Below are 17,607 nucleotides of genomic sequence, written 5' to 3'. Positions count from 1 at the left end.
GTTACATTTAAAAATTCAAATGTTGTACGAATGTCCAGCTAAATAGCGTTTTGAGAACATTATTTTGAACGAACTTTGAACGAACATTCTATAAATGTTACTAACTTTCAGAGAACCTTGCCAGAACATTCTGAGAATGTTTCCTATCAGCTAGGATAGTTTTAAATAGAATTTTACAGACATCATCCAAAAAAATAGCGAAAAACACAGCACTCATTGACAAGACAGTCAGTTCTCGTACCAGTTTGGCTTGTGAACACATTCTCATCTTCTCCAGACATTAGCTGGACGTGGATCAGGATGGTGTGCCAGCTCATGCAGAGAGAGCCGTTTTCCTCTGCGAGATTCCTGCATGTTGAATTAATGGGAGCAGTTGAGGGTGTAATTGCAGTGCTGGAGTCAAAGCTGTGAGACACGATAATGTCCGCTGAATAAAAGCCTGGCAGAGTTTGCGTACTGAACAATATTAGCGGATTACACACATCAAACAAGCTCTGATTAATGCCTGAGAGGCAGGACACAGTGGAAACAGGAGGAAATCAGAGATAATTGCAGGAATATTTAAAAGCACTAATGACCTAAAACACAGTGAGGAGAGTAGATGAGTCTGAGGAATCTTATCATCTCGCACAAGTTCAGATGCTTTGATGAACATTTACAAACCTGTGTTTTTCCTACAGCCAATGAACTGAAGGTGATGAAAATGAAATGAAAGTGTCTCTGAATGAAGATTGAAAGTCATTTCAGGGGCAGAGCAAGTTATTATATTTAGATCAAAAATTATGAAGCCAAAATTAGTCTGGTTTGGTTTCATGCGCACATTTTAATACCACTTAATTCATTTTAATTTTTCTGTTTTCTTGTTTTAATATTAGTTGATGTTTTAGTATTTTGTGTTGTGCTTTTGTCACGTACATTAGTTGTTTTCTAAATACATCTATATAGTTTTTATTTGTTTTTATTTCACTTTTAGTTTGTTATTTTACTACATTTTATTACAAGTTAAACTAAATAAAAATCTGCAATTTTTTCTTATATAAAGACATGCATTTTATTTGAAGTATTTGTTATTGTTTTAGTTTTAGTTAAAAATAATAAGTATTTGTTTTATTTTATTTTTTATTAATTACAATTTATTGACAAGTTTTACTAAATTTGAGAGTTCTTGTAATTATTATAATTTTTTAAAAATAAATATATCTCTGTAGTTTTTATTAAATTGTATTTCGGGTGTAGTTTGAGTTATTTTAGTGCAATTAAAAATGTTGTATTTTCCCTTGTCAACTAAACTAAAATCAGTTTATATATATAATATATATATGTGTGTGTGTGTGTGTGTGTGTGTGTGTGTGTGTATTACGCCCTGAGCCTAAGGGTAGTAGAAAACTCTAAATAGGGCGTAATAAGACTGGGTTGTGGTGATGGAATCACAAGAACGAGTCACTCCGGTCGATAATCAAACAGGTACAAGATGTTAATCAGTATAAGTTATTAGATTTATTAAAAGTTAACAAGTGAAACAGAGCATCTCTCCAGGGTGTCCCAAAGGCCAAAATAACAAACAAAACAAATCTAGAAAGGAAAAGAGTAATAACTAACCTCAAATAATAAAAGTAAAATACATCTTACTTCCCTAACTTCCTAACACAAAACAGAACCCAAACAGATAGCCAAAACAAATCGGCAGGACACCCCTTTGCTCCACGTTCTAAACACACAAGGTTGAAAAGGCAAGAACGTGATCACTAGCATTTACTTGCTACTCGAAAGTGACAAATTTGATCATCGGCCGGAGAAGGGATCCAGGAGCTCTCAACCCAACCGCGTCCGAACCAATAATGAGCTCCCCGTTGAATGCTGGCAGCGTCCTTTTTAAAGTCCCCGCCTTGTCTCCACCACCAATGGCGATCGTACACCAAATCAGTAGGCATCCTATCAGAAACCAGATAGAGTAAGAGGGAGGAGAAAGTACACACACACACACAGCAGGAAAAATCAGGTCGTAACAGTGTGTGTGTGTGTGTGTGTTTGTGTGTGTGTGTGTGTGTGTGTGTGTGTGTGTATAGTGTATATATATAGTTTTACTTGTAGCTAACTAAAATAACCATAAGTATTTATATATTTATATATTCTATTCATCGTGGCCTACTGGTTAGAGGGTTGGACTCCCAATCGAAGGGTTGTGAGTTCTAGTCTCGGGCCGGCAGGAATTGTGGGTGGGGGGAGTGCATGAACAGTTCTCTCTCCACCTTCAATACCACGACTTAGGTGCCCTTGAGCAAGGCATCGAACCCCCAACTGCTCCCCGGGCGCCGCAGCATAAATGGCTGCCCACTGCTCCAGGTGTGTGTGTTCACAGTGTGTGTGTGTGTGTGTGTGTGTGTTCACTGCTCTGTGTGTGTGCATTTCGGATGGGTTAAATGCAGAGCACAAATTCTGAGTATGGGTCACCAGACTTGGCTGAATGTCACTTTCACTTTCACTTTCAAATTCCCTATTAATATTCATCACCCATAATTTTTTAATTATCAGGAGGATTGCTGAAATAAAGTGAGTGTTATGACGGGAGTCTAATGTAAGCAGACAGCTCTGACCAGTGTTTTAAGTGGCCCAAATAGGTGCCTGTACTCTATTATAGCTTAAGAAAAATTATTTTCTTTTTTTTTTTTTTTTTTTGATGATGATTCCCCTCATCCCCTGAGGTAACGACAACTATATTGAAGGGTTTTTATATACAGCAGTCAACAGGCAACCTAATTAATAAATCCTTTTATTAGTTTGTGGATTTGCTTGAGCTAGAAATAACTACTGAACATAAATAAAATGTGCAAAAGGATTTTGAAAAAAATACCCTTAGAAAGAGCAACTGCATTACTGCATTCAAACTTCCAAACTGACTCAGATGATTCGCGAACCAGCTCCGAACTCCCGAACTGATTCAAATAATTCGCGATCCCCAAACTGACTCAAATGATTCGCGAACCCGCTTTGAACTCCCGAACTGACTCAAATGATTCGCGAACCCGCTTTGAACTCCCGAACTGACTCAAATGATTCGCGAACCCGCTTTGAACTCCCGAACTGACTCAAATGATTCGCGAACCCGCTTTGAACTCCCGATCTGATTCAAATGATTCGCGAACCCGCTTTGAACTCCCGAACTGACTCAAATGATTCGCGAACCCGCTTTGAACTCCCGATCTGATTCAAATGATTCGCGAACCCGCTTTGAACTCCCGAACTGACTCAAATGATTCGCGATCCCACTCCAAACTCCCGAACTGATTCAGATGATTCGCGATCCACAAACTGACTCAAATGATTCGCGAACCCGCTTTGAACTCCCGAAATGACTCAAATGATTCGCGAACCCGCTTTAAACTCCCGAACTGACTCAAATGATTCGCGAACCCGCTTTGAACTCCCGAACTGATTCAAATGATTCGCGAAACCGCTTTGAACTCCCGAACTGACTCAAATGATTCGCGATCCCACTCCAAACTCCCGAACTGATTCAAATGATTCGCGATCCACAAACTGACTCAAATGATTCGCGAACCCGCTTTGAACTCCCGAAATGACTCAAATGATTCGCAAACCCGCTACGAACTCCCGAACTGACTCAAATGATTCGCGACCCATACTCCTAACTAGGAAGAATTAGGAAGCGTGTATTGTGAAGGGCGCTCTGAAAAGCGGCAGCGCAGGCAAAGGATGAAAACCTCTATTAAAACAGATGTCCAAATCAACTACCAGTATGCTAGAAGCAGGTTCTGGGCGCATGGAGAGGTGGTGGTACGCTCAGGGCCGTTTAGGCATAGGCAAACTAGGCGGTTGCCTAGGGCGCAAACAGCTGGGGGGCGGTATATTTGCTATATTTGGAAGTGGCGGTACTGAGTACCGGTGCGCACCGGCCCACTTGAAGCACTGGCTCTGACTCCAGTCCTGCTCGTTCCTGCTGCTGATGACATCACTGCGCGAGGCTCCCGCGCGTGCCCGTGTTCCTGCTGCCATCCAGTGCTGGAAGAACTGCACACAACACACAAGTCTAAAATTAAATAGGAAAACACAAAGGGAGGCAAAACACGCTTCTTATACTTCTAAAACTACAGTAATATATTATTTATATTTATTTATTTAAGAGATTATTCACATCTTTCTTATGTTAATTTCATAAACCATAATAAGAAAATAACATTAAGAGATTTTCTCGAATAAATGAATGAATTTGTTTATTTTAGTTTTTTAAATTAAAAATAAAATAATATAAAAATAAGTAGGCTACTCCTCAAAGCAGGTTCCTCATCATTTTAAATCTTAAATGCACAAATGCATCACTCGTTTTTGATGCATATTTTTGATGCATCTGTTTTTGCCCATATAATGATCTTCGTCTGTTTGTGTTTCAGGGTTTTTGTGAGTTGGACGTGGTTTTATTGAAAGTGATGTTGAAAAGTGAAAATTATTGAAAGACCTGAGGTTTATAGCTGCACCCAAAACTCATCAACAAACTTTTAAATGGTAAAAACGTCTAAGCAGAATCAAATTACCATCAAGAAATGTTCATTGTGCAGGGTTTCTGTGGGACATTATTTGCCCTAACACAAATAAAGGAATAAAAATGTAATAAATCAGAGCAGAAAGTTTTAAAATCATAAAGGCATGGCATTAAATGTTGCATGCATTGCAAAAATGAATAAATATATAAAAAGACAATAAAAAAATATAAAAAGGAATATCTTCATCTCTATTTTTTTTCAAATACAAATATAAAAACATTCTTAAATCAAGCTTTTTTTCCCTTTCTTTGAATAAGTCGATTTGCAGATACGTATTTGTTCGTTTTTTTCATAGACTTCCTTAGTCTTGATTCATTTGCCAAAACACAAATATAATAAACCTGATAACTAAAACTAAACCTTACATTTAAATATATTTCAAATGAAAAACTTTTTTTTCTATAGTTTTTATACATTTTTATTTCAGCTTTAGTTCTAGGTATTTAAGTACACTGAGTTAAACTAATAGAAAACGAATTAAAATATTTTTAAAATATACACTACCGTTAAAAAATTTGGGGTCAGCATTTATTTATTTATTTATTCATTTATTTAAAATAAGGAATGCTTTTATTTAGCAAGGATGTTTAAAATTAATAAAAATAGATAATAAAAACGTATATTATTAGAAAAGATTTATATTTTATATAAATGCTGTTCTTTTTAACTTTATTCATTAAATATATTATATATATTTATATTTATTATATTTTATATTATATTTATATTTACTCATTTAGAAGATACTTTTTTCCAAGGCATTTACATAAAATACCTAACATAAAATAATGATAATTAATAATAATAAATAAATAAATAAACAAATAATAAATAATAATAAAAAATCCTGGGGAAAAAAAGTATCACGCGCAGCAACTGTGTTCAACATTCATAATAATCAGAAATGTTTCTTGAGCAGTAAATCATCATATTATTCTGATTTCTGAAGATCATGTGAAACCGAAGACTGGAGCAATGATGCCTAAAATACAGCTCCACGTCACAGAAATAAATTACAGTTTAAATTATATTAAAATAGAAAACCATATTTTAAATGGTAATAATATTTTACAATATTACCGACTTCTTTAAAACATACAAAAAATCTTACTGATCCCAAATCATTGGGTCGCTGACTGTCACTGGTGATAAAGCCTGCAGTGGCGCCGGAGCGCCTGTGGGCGGCAGCAGCGCGCAGACTCCGCGGAAGTGACGTCAGGCGAAGAAGAATCTCTGTTTACAGCAGTGTTTTTAAACTCTGTTCGCATGAGCTCTCAGAGTGTGATTTAAGAAATGATTTGGCGTTTAAACCCCTTTTCTGAAACCCTGACATGAGCGACGCGACGGAGAGTCGAGAGCAGCGAGCTCCTCTGTCTTCAGCCGCGATGAAGGTGATTTTCGGACATGTTTAGCTCATTCTGTTATTAAACGGCTAACGCTAAAGCTAGGAGAACTCTTATTAGCTGCTGCCTTCTGTCTTTGAGTCTAATCTTATGTTTGAACAGTGAGTTGATGTCATTTATGTGCAATGACTTCATGCTGATCACGAGTACGATATATGGTATGAATTTAGAATCAGAAGTTTATTAGCTAAATAAGTTTCTAATTTGCACCAAAAGTATGCATGTTATTTCTAATTATAATGTAATTTTTATAGTTTATGCACAGAATATAAAATGCATTACAAATACACTACCAGTAAAAAGTTTTTGAACAGTAAAATAAAATAAAAAGAATCTTCTGCTCATCAAGGCTGCATTTATTTGATCCGAAAATACTGTAAAATTCGGAAATATTATTATGATGTAAAATATCTGTTTTCTGTATGAATCTGTGTTAAATTTAATTTATTTCTGTGATGCTCAGCTGTATTTCAGCATCATTCCTCCAGTTTTCAGTGTCACATGAAACAGATATTTTACATTGTAATAATATTTCAGAAGTTTACAGTATTTTCGATCAAATAAATGCAGCCTTGGTGACTTAAAAAACATCTTGTAGATGTTGTGTGTGTGTGTGTGCCAGTATAAGCAGGTTAGGATGCAGTTGTTACATTGCCGCAATAACGTATGATTTCAAATCTAGTGTTTATTTGTCACTGTGAATCCAATGTGTAATCATCAGAGAGCTGAAATCAGTGACCAGCCGCCAGCGGTGGAGAAGAGAGGACCGTATCTCATGTTCAAGGCTCCTGGTTTCCACACCACGCTCCGTAAGTCCTGAGAGCTCGGATCAGTCGTCTGCTTTAAACTCACGTCGTAAGCTGCATGCACTGACACAGAAACTGTGTTTGCAGAGAAGCACAGAGACACGGCCAGACGAGCTCTGCAGAAGAGAGGATTGGGCTCAGGGAGGACACGACACAAACGCACAGACGTGAGGATGAGGATGAGTCTTAACTACATGCAAACACAGATATTCACATTCATGCATTTGGGCAGATGCTTCCATGCAAAGTGACTTGCATTGCATTTAAGGGATGCATTTTTTTTTAGTGGATTTTTTAGTGTGCATTTCTCATTTTGGTTTAGTTAAAATTAAAGTGTATAGATGTACAAAAAAATATGTGAAAAAAAATTATTTAAAAAATTACAAAAGTGTTATTTTAGTATCACTGATTTAATATATATATATATTATATATGATATATGTGTATATATATATTATATATATATAATATATATATATATAATATATATATATATATATATATATATATATTATATATTAGTTTCATTGATAATATAACGTTTTAATTGTTATTTTTAATTTGTTTTAATTTTTATGTTTCATTTTCATTATAGTTAAAGAGATTTTGTTGTGTGTTTCCTTTCTTTTTTTTATGTCTATAATTTAATAATTATTATTATTTTATTTAGTTTATTAAGTTTTTGGTTATTTTTACTGAAGTTAAAACTAAATAGAAATTAGAAATGTTTCGCTTAATAACTTCACATTCTTAAATATTTGATTTCAGTTAACTTAGTTTTTTTTTCTGTACTGAAAGTGCTTTTTAAATAGTTTGTAGTATGTTTACTATAATGACCCTGCAACAAAATAACTAAAACTTCAACTAAAAACAGATGAAAACAGGAAATCTAAATATTAACACAAACTATAACAGATACAGCTCGAGTCTTGAGTTGGTTTGATTAAAGCGAGTGTGTTTCACAGCTCACACTCATCAAGCCTTCCTTCATTCCCCTTCAGCCACACACACTCACACACACACACACACACACACAGGCGTGCTGTTGTTCAGTGTGTTTCTCTCTGCAGTGTGAGCTTCAGTAAGGGCTACGCTGCTCTGAGTCAGACGGGAGAGGATTCGCTCGTCTCGCTGGACTCTGACAGGTGCGTCACACATCAGAAGCAGCTCCACACAAGCCTGAAACTCCTGATATTGACCAGAAGCATGTTCTGATTGATTAGAGGGAGTGTGTGCTGATTGATTGTGTTTGCTTTCATCAGTGATGCGGAGCTGGACTGTTCGTCTGGATATTCCTCAGCTGAGGTGAGTTTATACTTTATATTAGAAAGGGAACGATTAACCACAGTCGATTCAAATATGTGACGAATCAAATCGGTTGAGATGCTAAACAGATCACGATTCAGTCAGTGGGAGGAGTTTATATGAATGTGTGTCTGAGGGAACTTACTATCTTTAGTGAAGTTTAGATGGTATTTTTTTCTCTGTATGAAGCATATTAAAGTTCATAAGTGCAGCGCTGCTTTGTTTACAGCGGTAACCAGGGAAACGCTTTAAGCTCCACCTGCTGCAGTGTTCACAAGTGCTTTGTTTACAGCGGTAACCAGGGAAACGCTCTAAGCTCCACCTGCTGCAGTGTTCACAAGAGCTTTGTTTACAGCGGTAACCAAGGAAACGCTTTAAGCTCCACCTGCTGCAGTGTTCACAAGTGTTTTGTTTACAGCGGTAACCAAGGAAACGCTCTAAGCTCCACCTGCTGCAGTGTTCACAAGTGCTTTGTTTACAGCGGTAACCAAGGAAACGCTCTAAGCTCCACCTGCTGCAGTGTTCACAAGTGCTTTGTTTACAGCGGTAACCAAGGAAACGCTCTAAGCTCCACCTGCTGCAGTGTTCACAAGTGCTTTGTTTACAGCGGTAACCAAGGAAACGCTTTAAGCTCCACCTGCTGCAGTGTTCACAAGTGCTTTGTTTACAGCGGTAACCAAGGAAACGCTCTAAGCTCCACCTGCTGCAGTGTTCACAAGTGCTTTGTTTACAGCGGTAACCAAGGAAACGCTCTAAGCTCCACCTGCTGCAGTGTTCACAAGTGCTTTGTTTACAGCGGTAACCAAGGAAACGCTTTAAGCTCCACCTGCTGGCAGAGAGTGAATCTGCATCTCATAAAGATATTTTGGATGTATAGTTTCACAAAACTGAATTCAAACCATTCTGTTTTTGCTCCAAGATCTTGAAATTATACAATCTAATTTAGATTCAAAGATGCTCATGTCGCATCTATGCAGAATTTTAGTTTGAAACATGATCAAAATGCAGTGGTTGCCTCTAATTCTAGATAGAAAGAACACACACAAAGCCTTATTTGTTTATTTGAAGTGCTATATTAGTATATTAGCACAGTTATATTTTGTAGCATTTTGTCAGAGCAATAATAAAAAGGACCCATTTAATTTATAATTGATCTGAAATCTGATTTTGTTTAAACAATGAAATCAAATCATGAATTGGATCCGCAGGTGCATCCAGAGCTGAGCAGGCAGCTGCTGAAGGACGGATATCACCTGGATGAGATCCCTGATGATGAGGATCTGGACCTGATTCCCCCGAAAGCCCTGAGCTCGTCCGTCTGCTGCTGCTCTGATGCTGTGTCCTGCTGTCTGCAGTGAGGACTGGACCACAGACTGGGTTTTTACTCCCATCACACGTCTCAGCCGAACCCCCAAACGCTTGCAGCTGTGAGCTGCGTGTGCTCCAGAGATCAGTCTGGGATTCACTGCATCCTCCCTGCGCTCACAAATCAGCCCAAAGTCAGAATAAATATATTAGGAGCTAGATTTCAAAATTAGACCGATCTAAGTACCATTACAACACCTGTAGTAACATTATCTTTCTTAACTTGGTTTAGCCTCAAAGTCTCATTGCTGTAACTTATGGAAGTATGTTTCTGTCACACGATGGAAAAGTAAAAAGATAATTGAAACTTTTTTTCTCATAATTTGGACTTTTGCAAGATATAAACCTTAATTAATTTTTTTTTTTAAAGTCATAATTGTCAGATATTAACATGTGATTGTTAGAAAAAAGGTGCAATTACAGTGTGTGTGTGTGTGTATGTATATATATATAATCTTTTTTTAATGAATTGTGATAATTCGTAGAAAAAAAGTAAAAAAAAAAATAGGTTTGAATTATGAGATTTAAACTTGTAATTCTGAGAAAAAAATCATATTTTTAAGATTAAATCATCACAATAAAAAAAAAAAGTTTCACAAAAACAGAATTGCGAGATGTAAACTTGGAATTGTTTATATCTTGCAATTCAGTTTTTTGTTTCCACCACAAACACACACAAAAAAATTATAATTTATTTTTTTTAATTATTTTTATTGCTGTAACTTTCTTTGCATGTTGAAGGAGCTCTGACGGTGATTTAGTTTATGATTCTTTATCAGTTATTAAAAAAAAATAGAAATATAATATATACATGAGAAATGTGGTAACACATTTTTTTTGTCCAGCTCACAATTTAGATTTTTTTTCTTCTCAGAATTACATGTTTCTATCTTATCTCTTTATACCGTGAGGAAGAAGTATGAATTGCGAGACAAATAGTTTCCATTATCATTTTAATTTTAATTTTTTTTATTCCCTTGCTGGAACAGGCTTCCATAGCCTCTGTCTCTTTTAAAGATCTCCTTCTCTTCGCTGTAATGGATGAACACAATCACATTTAAATGCTCAGTTATTTACTCATCATGCAGGTATTTGTTTTCTAATCATCATTTCCCTCCAGACAGCGGCTGATGATTTCAAAACTCTCAGAAAAGGAAGTGAAGGTGAAAGTGGGATCTGAAACACGCAGAATACCCATAATGCTCCAGCTCTCAGCATTTGGGGAAGTGAAGCATTACTGAAATTGAGAAACCTGACACTACTTTACATACGTGTGTGTGTGTGTGTGTGTGTGTGTGTGTGTGTGTGTGTGTGTGTGTGTGTGTGTGTGTGTGTGTGTGTTACTCCACTATGGATGTTCAAGACTCTTTCAAAAAGTGTTTATTAATTTTTTTTAACCATATTTTCTCTGTATGCTTTTGGATGCACTAAAGCTTTACGAGATCTCTCTGATCTTCTGTTTCTCTCCAACAGCAGCACATTTTGTTACTGAGATGAAGTGTTGATGTTACTTTAGTCAATATATGACGTGTTATTCTGTATTTAAAATTGCATAATCAAGAATATTTTTATCTCCCCTTAAATATGCATTTGCTCGAGTCTTATAAATATGTGGCTGGTGTTTGTGACTAAAGTGTGTGTGAGAGTGAGATTTAATCAGGTGTCTTTAACACTATGCAACTTAACACTTTATTTCTTCACTTTGTAGACACAAGAAATCAGTTACTGATTTTATAATGCGATAATGTTATTGCCTCTTATTTTGTTGCAAAGAAATATATTATTTGTATTTAACAATGTTTTGTGACATTAAATGAAACAGTTAAACTTTCTCTCGTTGATGTGTGTCAGGTGTCCAATCTTTACCAAATACATCATTGAATGGTAAATATAAGATGTGAAGCTGTGCACGAGCACCAGAGGGCGCTGCTGTCTCCATGAGCCTGAGTTTGATTCATGCATTAGAAATCATGACTTTTGAGCATTAATAAACATGCATCATGAAGCCTTCACGAGCTAAAACCCAAGGCATACATGTTCTTCATTAAATCAAACCGTAAAATCCATCATTAAAGTCTCTTTTATCTGGAAACTTCGTTAGAAAATACTTGAGAAATGTTCTGTATATAGACAGTTGATTCAGTTTTGAGCAATGAATATTTGAGAATGAGGTGTTTTAATTATGTTTGTTTATTATAAGAGCGTTTAAGCAGACTCCTTTATGCCATTAGATTTCATCTATTGATTTTCTAAATATTTGTGCATTGCTTTATCATCATTAGAATACTTATATATGTATTTATTTGATTCATTTAATGTATTTCTCTGAATACCAAACGCACTGTATGGGGCATTTCAGCAGACCGCTTCATGACAGAATTATTTTAATTAATTATATAAATTCATCTGTGAGTTATTTCTGTCCTCATTAGTATATTTCTGTTATTTTAGTAATAAAATAGAATTTTCTGAATACTAAACCCACTGACATAATTATATTGACATTGGATATTGTCATTTTCTAAACTTTTCTTTAAATCAGTATAATATATATATATATATATATATATATATATATATATATACTATATATACTATATATATACTATACTAATACATATATATATATATACTATACTAATATATATATATATATATATATATATATATATATATATACTTAAAAAAATATATATATATATATATATAATTTTTTTTTTTTTTTCAGTATAATATATATATATATATATATATATATATATATATATATATATATACTATATATATACTATACTAATACATATATATATATATATATATATATATATATATATATATATATATATATATACTATATATATACTATACTAATACATATATATATATATATACTATATATATATACTATACTAATATATATATATATATATATATATATATATATATATATATATATATATATATATATATATATACTTAAAATATATATATATATATATATATATATATACTTAAAAAAAAAAATATATATATATATATATATATATATATATATATATATATATATATATATATATATATATATATATATATATATATTTTTTTTTTTTTTTTTTTTTTTTTTTTTATTATTTTTAGTAACTTAATATTATTTTCTGAATACCAAACGCACTGACCGAACTATTTGGACATTAGATCTGGTCATTTTCTAATTAATTTTCTGGCATTACGATTGTATTTATTTATTTATTTTTAGTCATTTTCTATGTATGTGTATAAATTGCTGTCATCCTTAGACTATTTATTAAATTGTAGTATTTTATTAAATGAAATGAGTTTCAAACGCACAGGCAGTGTTCGGTCAGTGTGCGTGTGATTGACAGGTCTGTCGCGCTCGCGGGGTGGGGGTGCGCGTCGCGTCGCGTCGAGGGGAGGTCACGCCAGAGTGACGCGAGCGGAGCGGAAGGGAGCTGCAGGGAGTTGAGCGCTGAACGCCGGGCTGCTCGGAGGTCTGTGATCGCGGTTCTGCTCGTCTGAAACGGAGCACCGGATCGCCACGCGCTCGCCGGAGGAACGGAAAGCGCCGCCGCTGCGCGTGCACAGTTTACCGAGAGTTACCGAGCAGAAAGAGACGAGCGGAGCGGAGCGATGGTGGATAACAGCGGCAGCGGCAAAACACAGATGGTGAGTCGGTGCAACTTAGTCTAAATGTTCATAATGTTATTAATAACGCTGAAGTGTTGAGCTGTCAATCAAACACCGCGACACACCGGACAGTCGGTACCGAGAGACATCGCTTCTGTGGCTTTACATTCAACTGCTCCGAGAAATACATTAGGAGCTTTCAGAAACAGTTTCCACTCAACGAATGCTGTCGGAGAATCCACAAATAGTTACAAAGAAACCGCTGATGTTACACTGGATTAAATGTTACATTTTTAAATCGAAAGACTGAAAGTCCATTAATGTACACCTTCGATAAATCATTGTTACAGTGAATTTATAATTCATAATTTCAGGTTTTAAGGTTCATTTACTGAGAGAATGTATGAGTTAATTCGTTTAAAGTGTCTTTATCGTTTTACATGCATTTCTTATGTGTATATAAGAGACGGGTGTTATAATAATAATAATATTGAAATAATTTAGATTTGGGGGAAAAGAGAGATATGTTCATTATAGTCCGTGTTCCCAACCTTTAAACCTTCTGTCATGTTGAGAGGTTCATTATTTAGTCTTTTTATGAAGCTGTTTTTATCTCGGCGACCCACAATGCTGGTGATTTGGACACACACACACACACACACACACACGCACACACTGTAAAAAATAATTCAGTGGCTTAGTAAATTTCACAAAAATAAAGAGCTATATTAACTTAATAAAATCTTTTGAAATCATTTAAGTGATATTTTGAGTGGGTCAGATTAAAAAGAATAATTAAAAATCCAACAAATAATTTCTATAAAATTTACATATATTATTTAAGTTTATGTAATGAAAATAAATAAGTATTTAACTAACTAATTATATTTTTAATATACCGTCAATATTTCTGGTGAATTCTAATAGAAATATTTGATAATTATTTACTTGTACTGATCTGTTTTAGAAACTAAAATTATTAAGTATTTCCAACCAATTTTCCTAAATAAAGTTCCAGCTTAATAAATGACAGTTTAAATAAATTGAGTAAATTTCGCGGCTAAAGTGATCACGTGTGCAGCTCCGCAGGAAAAAAAAAAATCTGCTTTCCTCAGCAGCGACGTCGACTGGCCATACACCTCACAGCTCCTGGTAAGTAAGGTTAGTCAGCTAATCCTACTTACGTTTGTAACACTTTATTAAAAAGTTAATAATTATTAAGCATTTTCTAACAATTGTCTTTGTATTTTACATCATATTCAACAAGTTTCGTAGCTTAATCGAAGTCACCTGAAGGACGGCTTTCCTCAGCAACGGCAAGACCCGCACTCCTCTCATAATCGTGGTACGTTATGTAATTTAGCCAGCTAATACTAATTATGTTTGTAATGTTTAATTCAGAAGTTAATTATTAAGGATTTCCTAACAATTGTGTTTGTATTTTGCGTTATCTTAAGAAGTTTAACAAGTTTCGCGGCTCAAGCAAGAGGCACCTGTCACTGAAGGATTCCTTTTCTCAGCAACGACGTGAACAGCATTACTCGAATTTCCTGTAAGTAGTCATTTTATAACGATGTATATTTGCAAAAATGTTTTCAAAAGTTGATTAAACATTGACCGTGTGTACGTGTACATAACAGTGTAGTTTTCGAAGTTAGTTAGTGGGGCAGCCATATGTATGTTAGTTTTTTTTTTTTTTTTTTGGAGTGGGTTAACGTTCGTACTATTTGGATCACCGTTTATTTCAACCGCCATTTGAAAGTATAACGATAAGTGTACTGTGGTCAAGCAACTATAACTATACATGCCCAATGGAAAACGATTTTGTACAGGTTCCCCTTTGGGGTCAGTGGCTTGTCAAAAGGGAACACTTCATTTATGAACTTTCAAATGACAAAAGCTGTCACGTTGTTGTAAAACATCATAATTACTACACGAACTCAAGTATGAGCTCTTAAATCACCACTACAAATACGCCATGCAAAAGTATTTAAAATGGCGTGGACATAACATAGACTGGTGCGTTTTAATCAGCTCCCACTATAGGGAGTCGGACAGTTTAAGACCTGCTCCATTGTAAAATCATTCTAGTGCACTGAAACCTAGATCACATACAATATCGGTCAAAAGTTTGAAAACCGTAAGCTTTTTAATGTAACAAATCCAGACCTGGTGGGTATTGAAGGACAGCGGAGGCTGGGGGAGGGGTACATTGTTTTAATTGAGTAAACTTACTAAATTTCTTAAGAGTGTGTTTAAATATATTCATTTTGATTTGAAATTATTTGTAATATTTTTGTTCCCTGAAACAGATCAGTTGAATTTTCCATCCTTAAATAAATTGATAGAAATTTCACAAATATATTATGTGTATTATAAATAAACAATTTGTTAGTCTAATACTAAATTGTTTTAGTGGAAAAAATAAAATATAACTGTACATTTTAGATAAAATAAACTGTTGTATTATTAGTCCGTTAATATGTTTACATTTATGCATTTGGCAGACACTTTTAGCCAAAGTAACTTACATTGCATTTCAAGGTACACATTTACAATTTAATAAATTTTTGCTAGCGCCGACGCTCTACTGTTTGAGCTACAGGAAAGCCATCTTTTGTATAATCAAGTGAACTATATTCAGAGATTTTATTAAGTTAATAAAGTTAAATATTACTGTAATATTTACTAAGCCACAGAATTATTTAGAGGGTTAAGGGTTGAGTGTGAGGATTAATGCAATGCATATTTTTTTCAAGTAGTGCAATTAAACAAGCTTTTTTGTTTCAAAACCATTAGTCATTTTACTTAAATATTAAACATGTTTATAAAGAAATTGGTTGAAATAATGCAGACCTCAATAAAAGCCTATAGCATTGATTTACAGCATAGAAGCTCGCAGTTGGTCTCTTTTCGTTTTTCTTTTAGGTTTATTGTTAAAAATAAATGTCCCTATGTAGAAAATTAACCTGTCCTCTTGTTAAGAAGAATGCTGTTAATTTTTGCAACTCCTCCCCCTAGTAAACTTTGTTTGAGATTTTACCTATCATATGGTCCAACAGAATGTTTGCTTCTTCAGGTGCTATTTGTTTTGTGTATTTGTCACTTTCTTGTAACATTCAGTTTTGAATGTTAGCTCTAACCAGTTATCTTTAAAATTTGCCTGTAGGGTTCAGCTGATCTACCCGTCTTCGTACACGCAGAGTTGGCAGAGGAGGTCATAAAAATCTACATCCTTCGGAACAATAATGGGGCAGTCAGCGACGTAATCTTGGGAATCTCAGCAGAGCCTGCTGCCATCTTTCAGGAGTCACATTGGATTTGAGATATCCAAAGACCCACAAATACAGGTCCTTCTCCAAAAATTAGCATATTGTGATAAAGTTCATTATTTTCCATAATGTAATGATAAAAATTAAACTTTCATATATTTTAGATTCATTGCACACCAACTGAAATATTTCAGGTCTTTTATTGTTTAAATACTGATGCTTTTGGCATACAGCTCATGAAAACCATAAATTCCTATCTCAAAAAAATAGCTTATTTCATCTGACCAATAAAAGTGTTTTTAATACAAAAAAGTCAACCTTCAAATAATTGTTCAGTTATGCACTCAATACTTGGTGGGGAATCCTTTTGCAGAAATGACTGCTTCAATGCGGCGTGGCATGGAGGCAATCAGCCTGTGGCACTGCTGAGGTGTTATGGAGGATGCTTCGATAGCGGACTTAAGCTCATCCAGAGTGTTTTGTCTTGCGTCTCTTAACTTTCTCTTCACAATATCCCACAGATTCTCTATGGGGTTCAGGTCAGGAGAGTTGGTAGGCCAATTGAGCACAGTAATACCATGGTCAGTAAACCATTTACCAGTGTGAGCAGGTGCCAGGTCGTGCTGAAAAGTGAAATCTTCATCTCCATAAAGCTTTTCAACAGATGGAAACATGAAGTGCTCCCAAATCTCCTGATAACTAGCTGCATTGACCCCTGCCCTTGATAAAACACAGTGGACCAACACCAGCATCACTGACTGTGGGTACTTGATACTGGACTTCAGGCATTTTGGCATTTCCTTCTCCCCAGTCTTCCTCCAGACACTGGCACGTTGATTTCCGAATGACATGCAAAATTTGTTTTCATCCGAAAAAAGTACTTTGGACCACTGAGCAACAGTCCAGTGCTGCTTCTCTGTAGCCCATTTCCTGCACACGCCTGTGCACGGTGGCTCTGGATGTTTCTACTCCAGACTCAGTCCACAATCTTCCTCAGGGTCCGGTCACCTCTTCTCGTTGTGAAGCGTTTTTTGCCACACTTTTTCCTTCCCACAGACTTCCCACTGAGGTGCCTTGATACAGCACTCTGGGAACAGCCTATTCGTTCAGAAATTTCTTTCTGTGTCTTACCCTCTCGCTTGAGGGTGTCAATGATGGCCTTCTCAGGTTGGCAGTCTTACCCATGATTGCGATTTTGAGTAATGAACCAGGCTGGGAGTTTTTAAAAGCCTCAGGAATCTTTTGCAGGTGT

General features: G+C 35.2%; 2 protein-coding genes across 2 annotated transcripts in view; both read left to right on the top strand.

The window, feature by feature from the left end:
• Nucleotides 1-5,738: 5,738 nt before the first annotated feature.
• On the top strand, nucleotides 5,739-9,672 carry fam219b (family with sequence similarity 219 member B). Its single transcript, XM_026230254.1, has 6 exons — nucleotides 5,739-5,950; nucleotides 6,684-6,771; nucleotides 6,856-7,015; nucleotides 7,839-7,913; nucleotides 8,031-8,073; nucleotides 9,282-9,672. The coding sequence occupies exons 1-6, from the start codon at nucleotides 5,891-5,893 to the stop codon at nucleotides 9,429-9,431; spliced, it is 576 nt and encodes a 191-aa protein (XP_026086039.1). The 5' UTR covers nucleotides 5,739-5,890; the 3' UTR covers nucleotides 9,432-9,672.
• A 3,190-nt stretch (nucleotides 9,673-12,862) lies between these two features.
• The window catches only part of LOC113061386 (AT-rich interactive domain-containing protein 3B-like), a 43,670-nt gene continuing 38,925 nt past the window's right edge, over nucleotides 12,863-17,607 (top strand). The window contains exon 1 of the mRNA XM_026230440.1: nucleotides 12,863-13,122. Within this exon, the coding sequence (XP_026086225.1) occupies nucleotides 13,087-13,122 (36 nt within the window). The 5' untranslated portion in view covers nucleotides 12,863-13,086. The remainder of the gene's footprint in view (nucleotides 13,123-17,607) is intronic.

Source organism: Carassius auratus, chromosome 43 (genome assembly GCF_003368295.1).
Source record: "Carassius auratus strain Wakin chromosome 43, ASM336829v1, whole genome shotgun sequence".
NCBI classification, from domain to species: Eukaryota; Metazoa; Chordata; class Actinopteri; order Cypriniformes; family Cyprinidae; genus Carassius; species Carassius auratus.
Note: the sequence above shows the minus strand (reverse complement) of the source record. Positions and strands in the feature narration are given on the sequence as shown.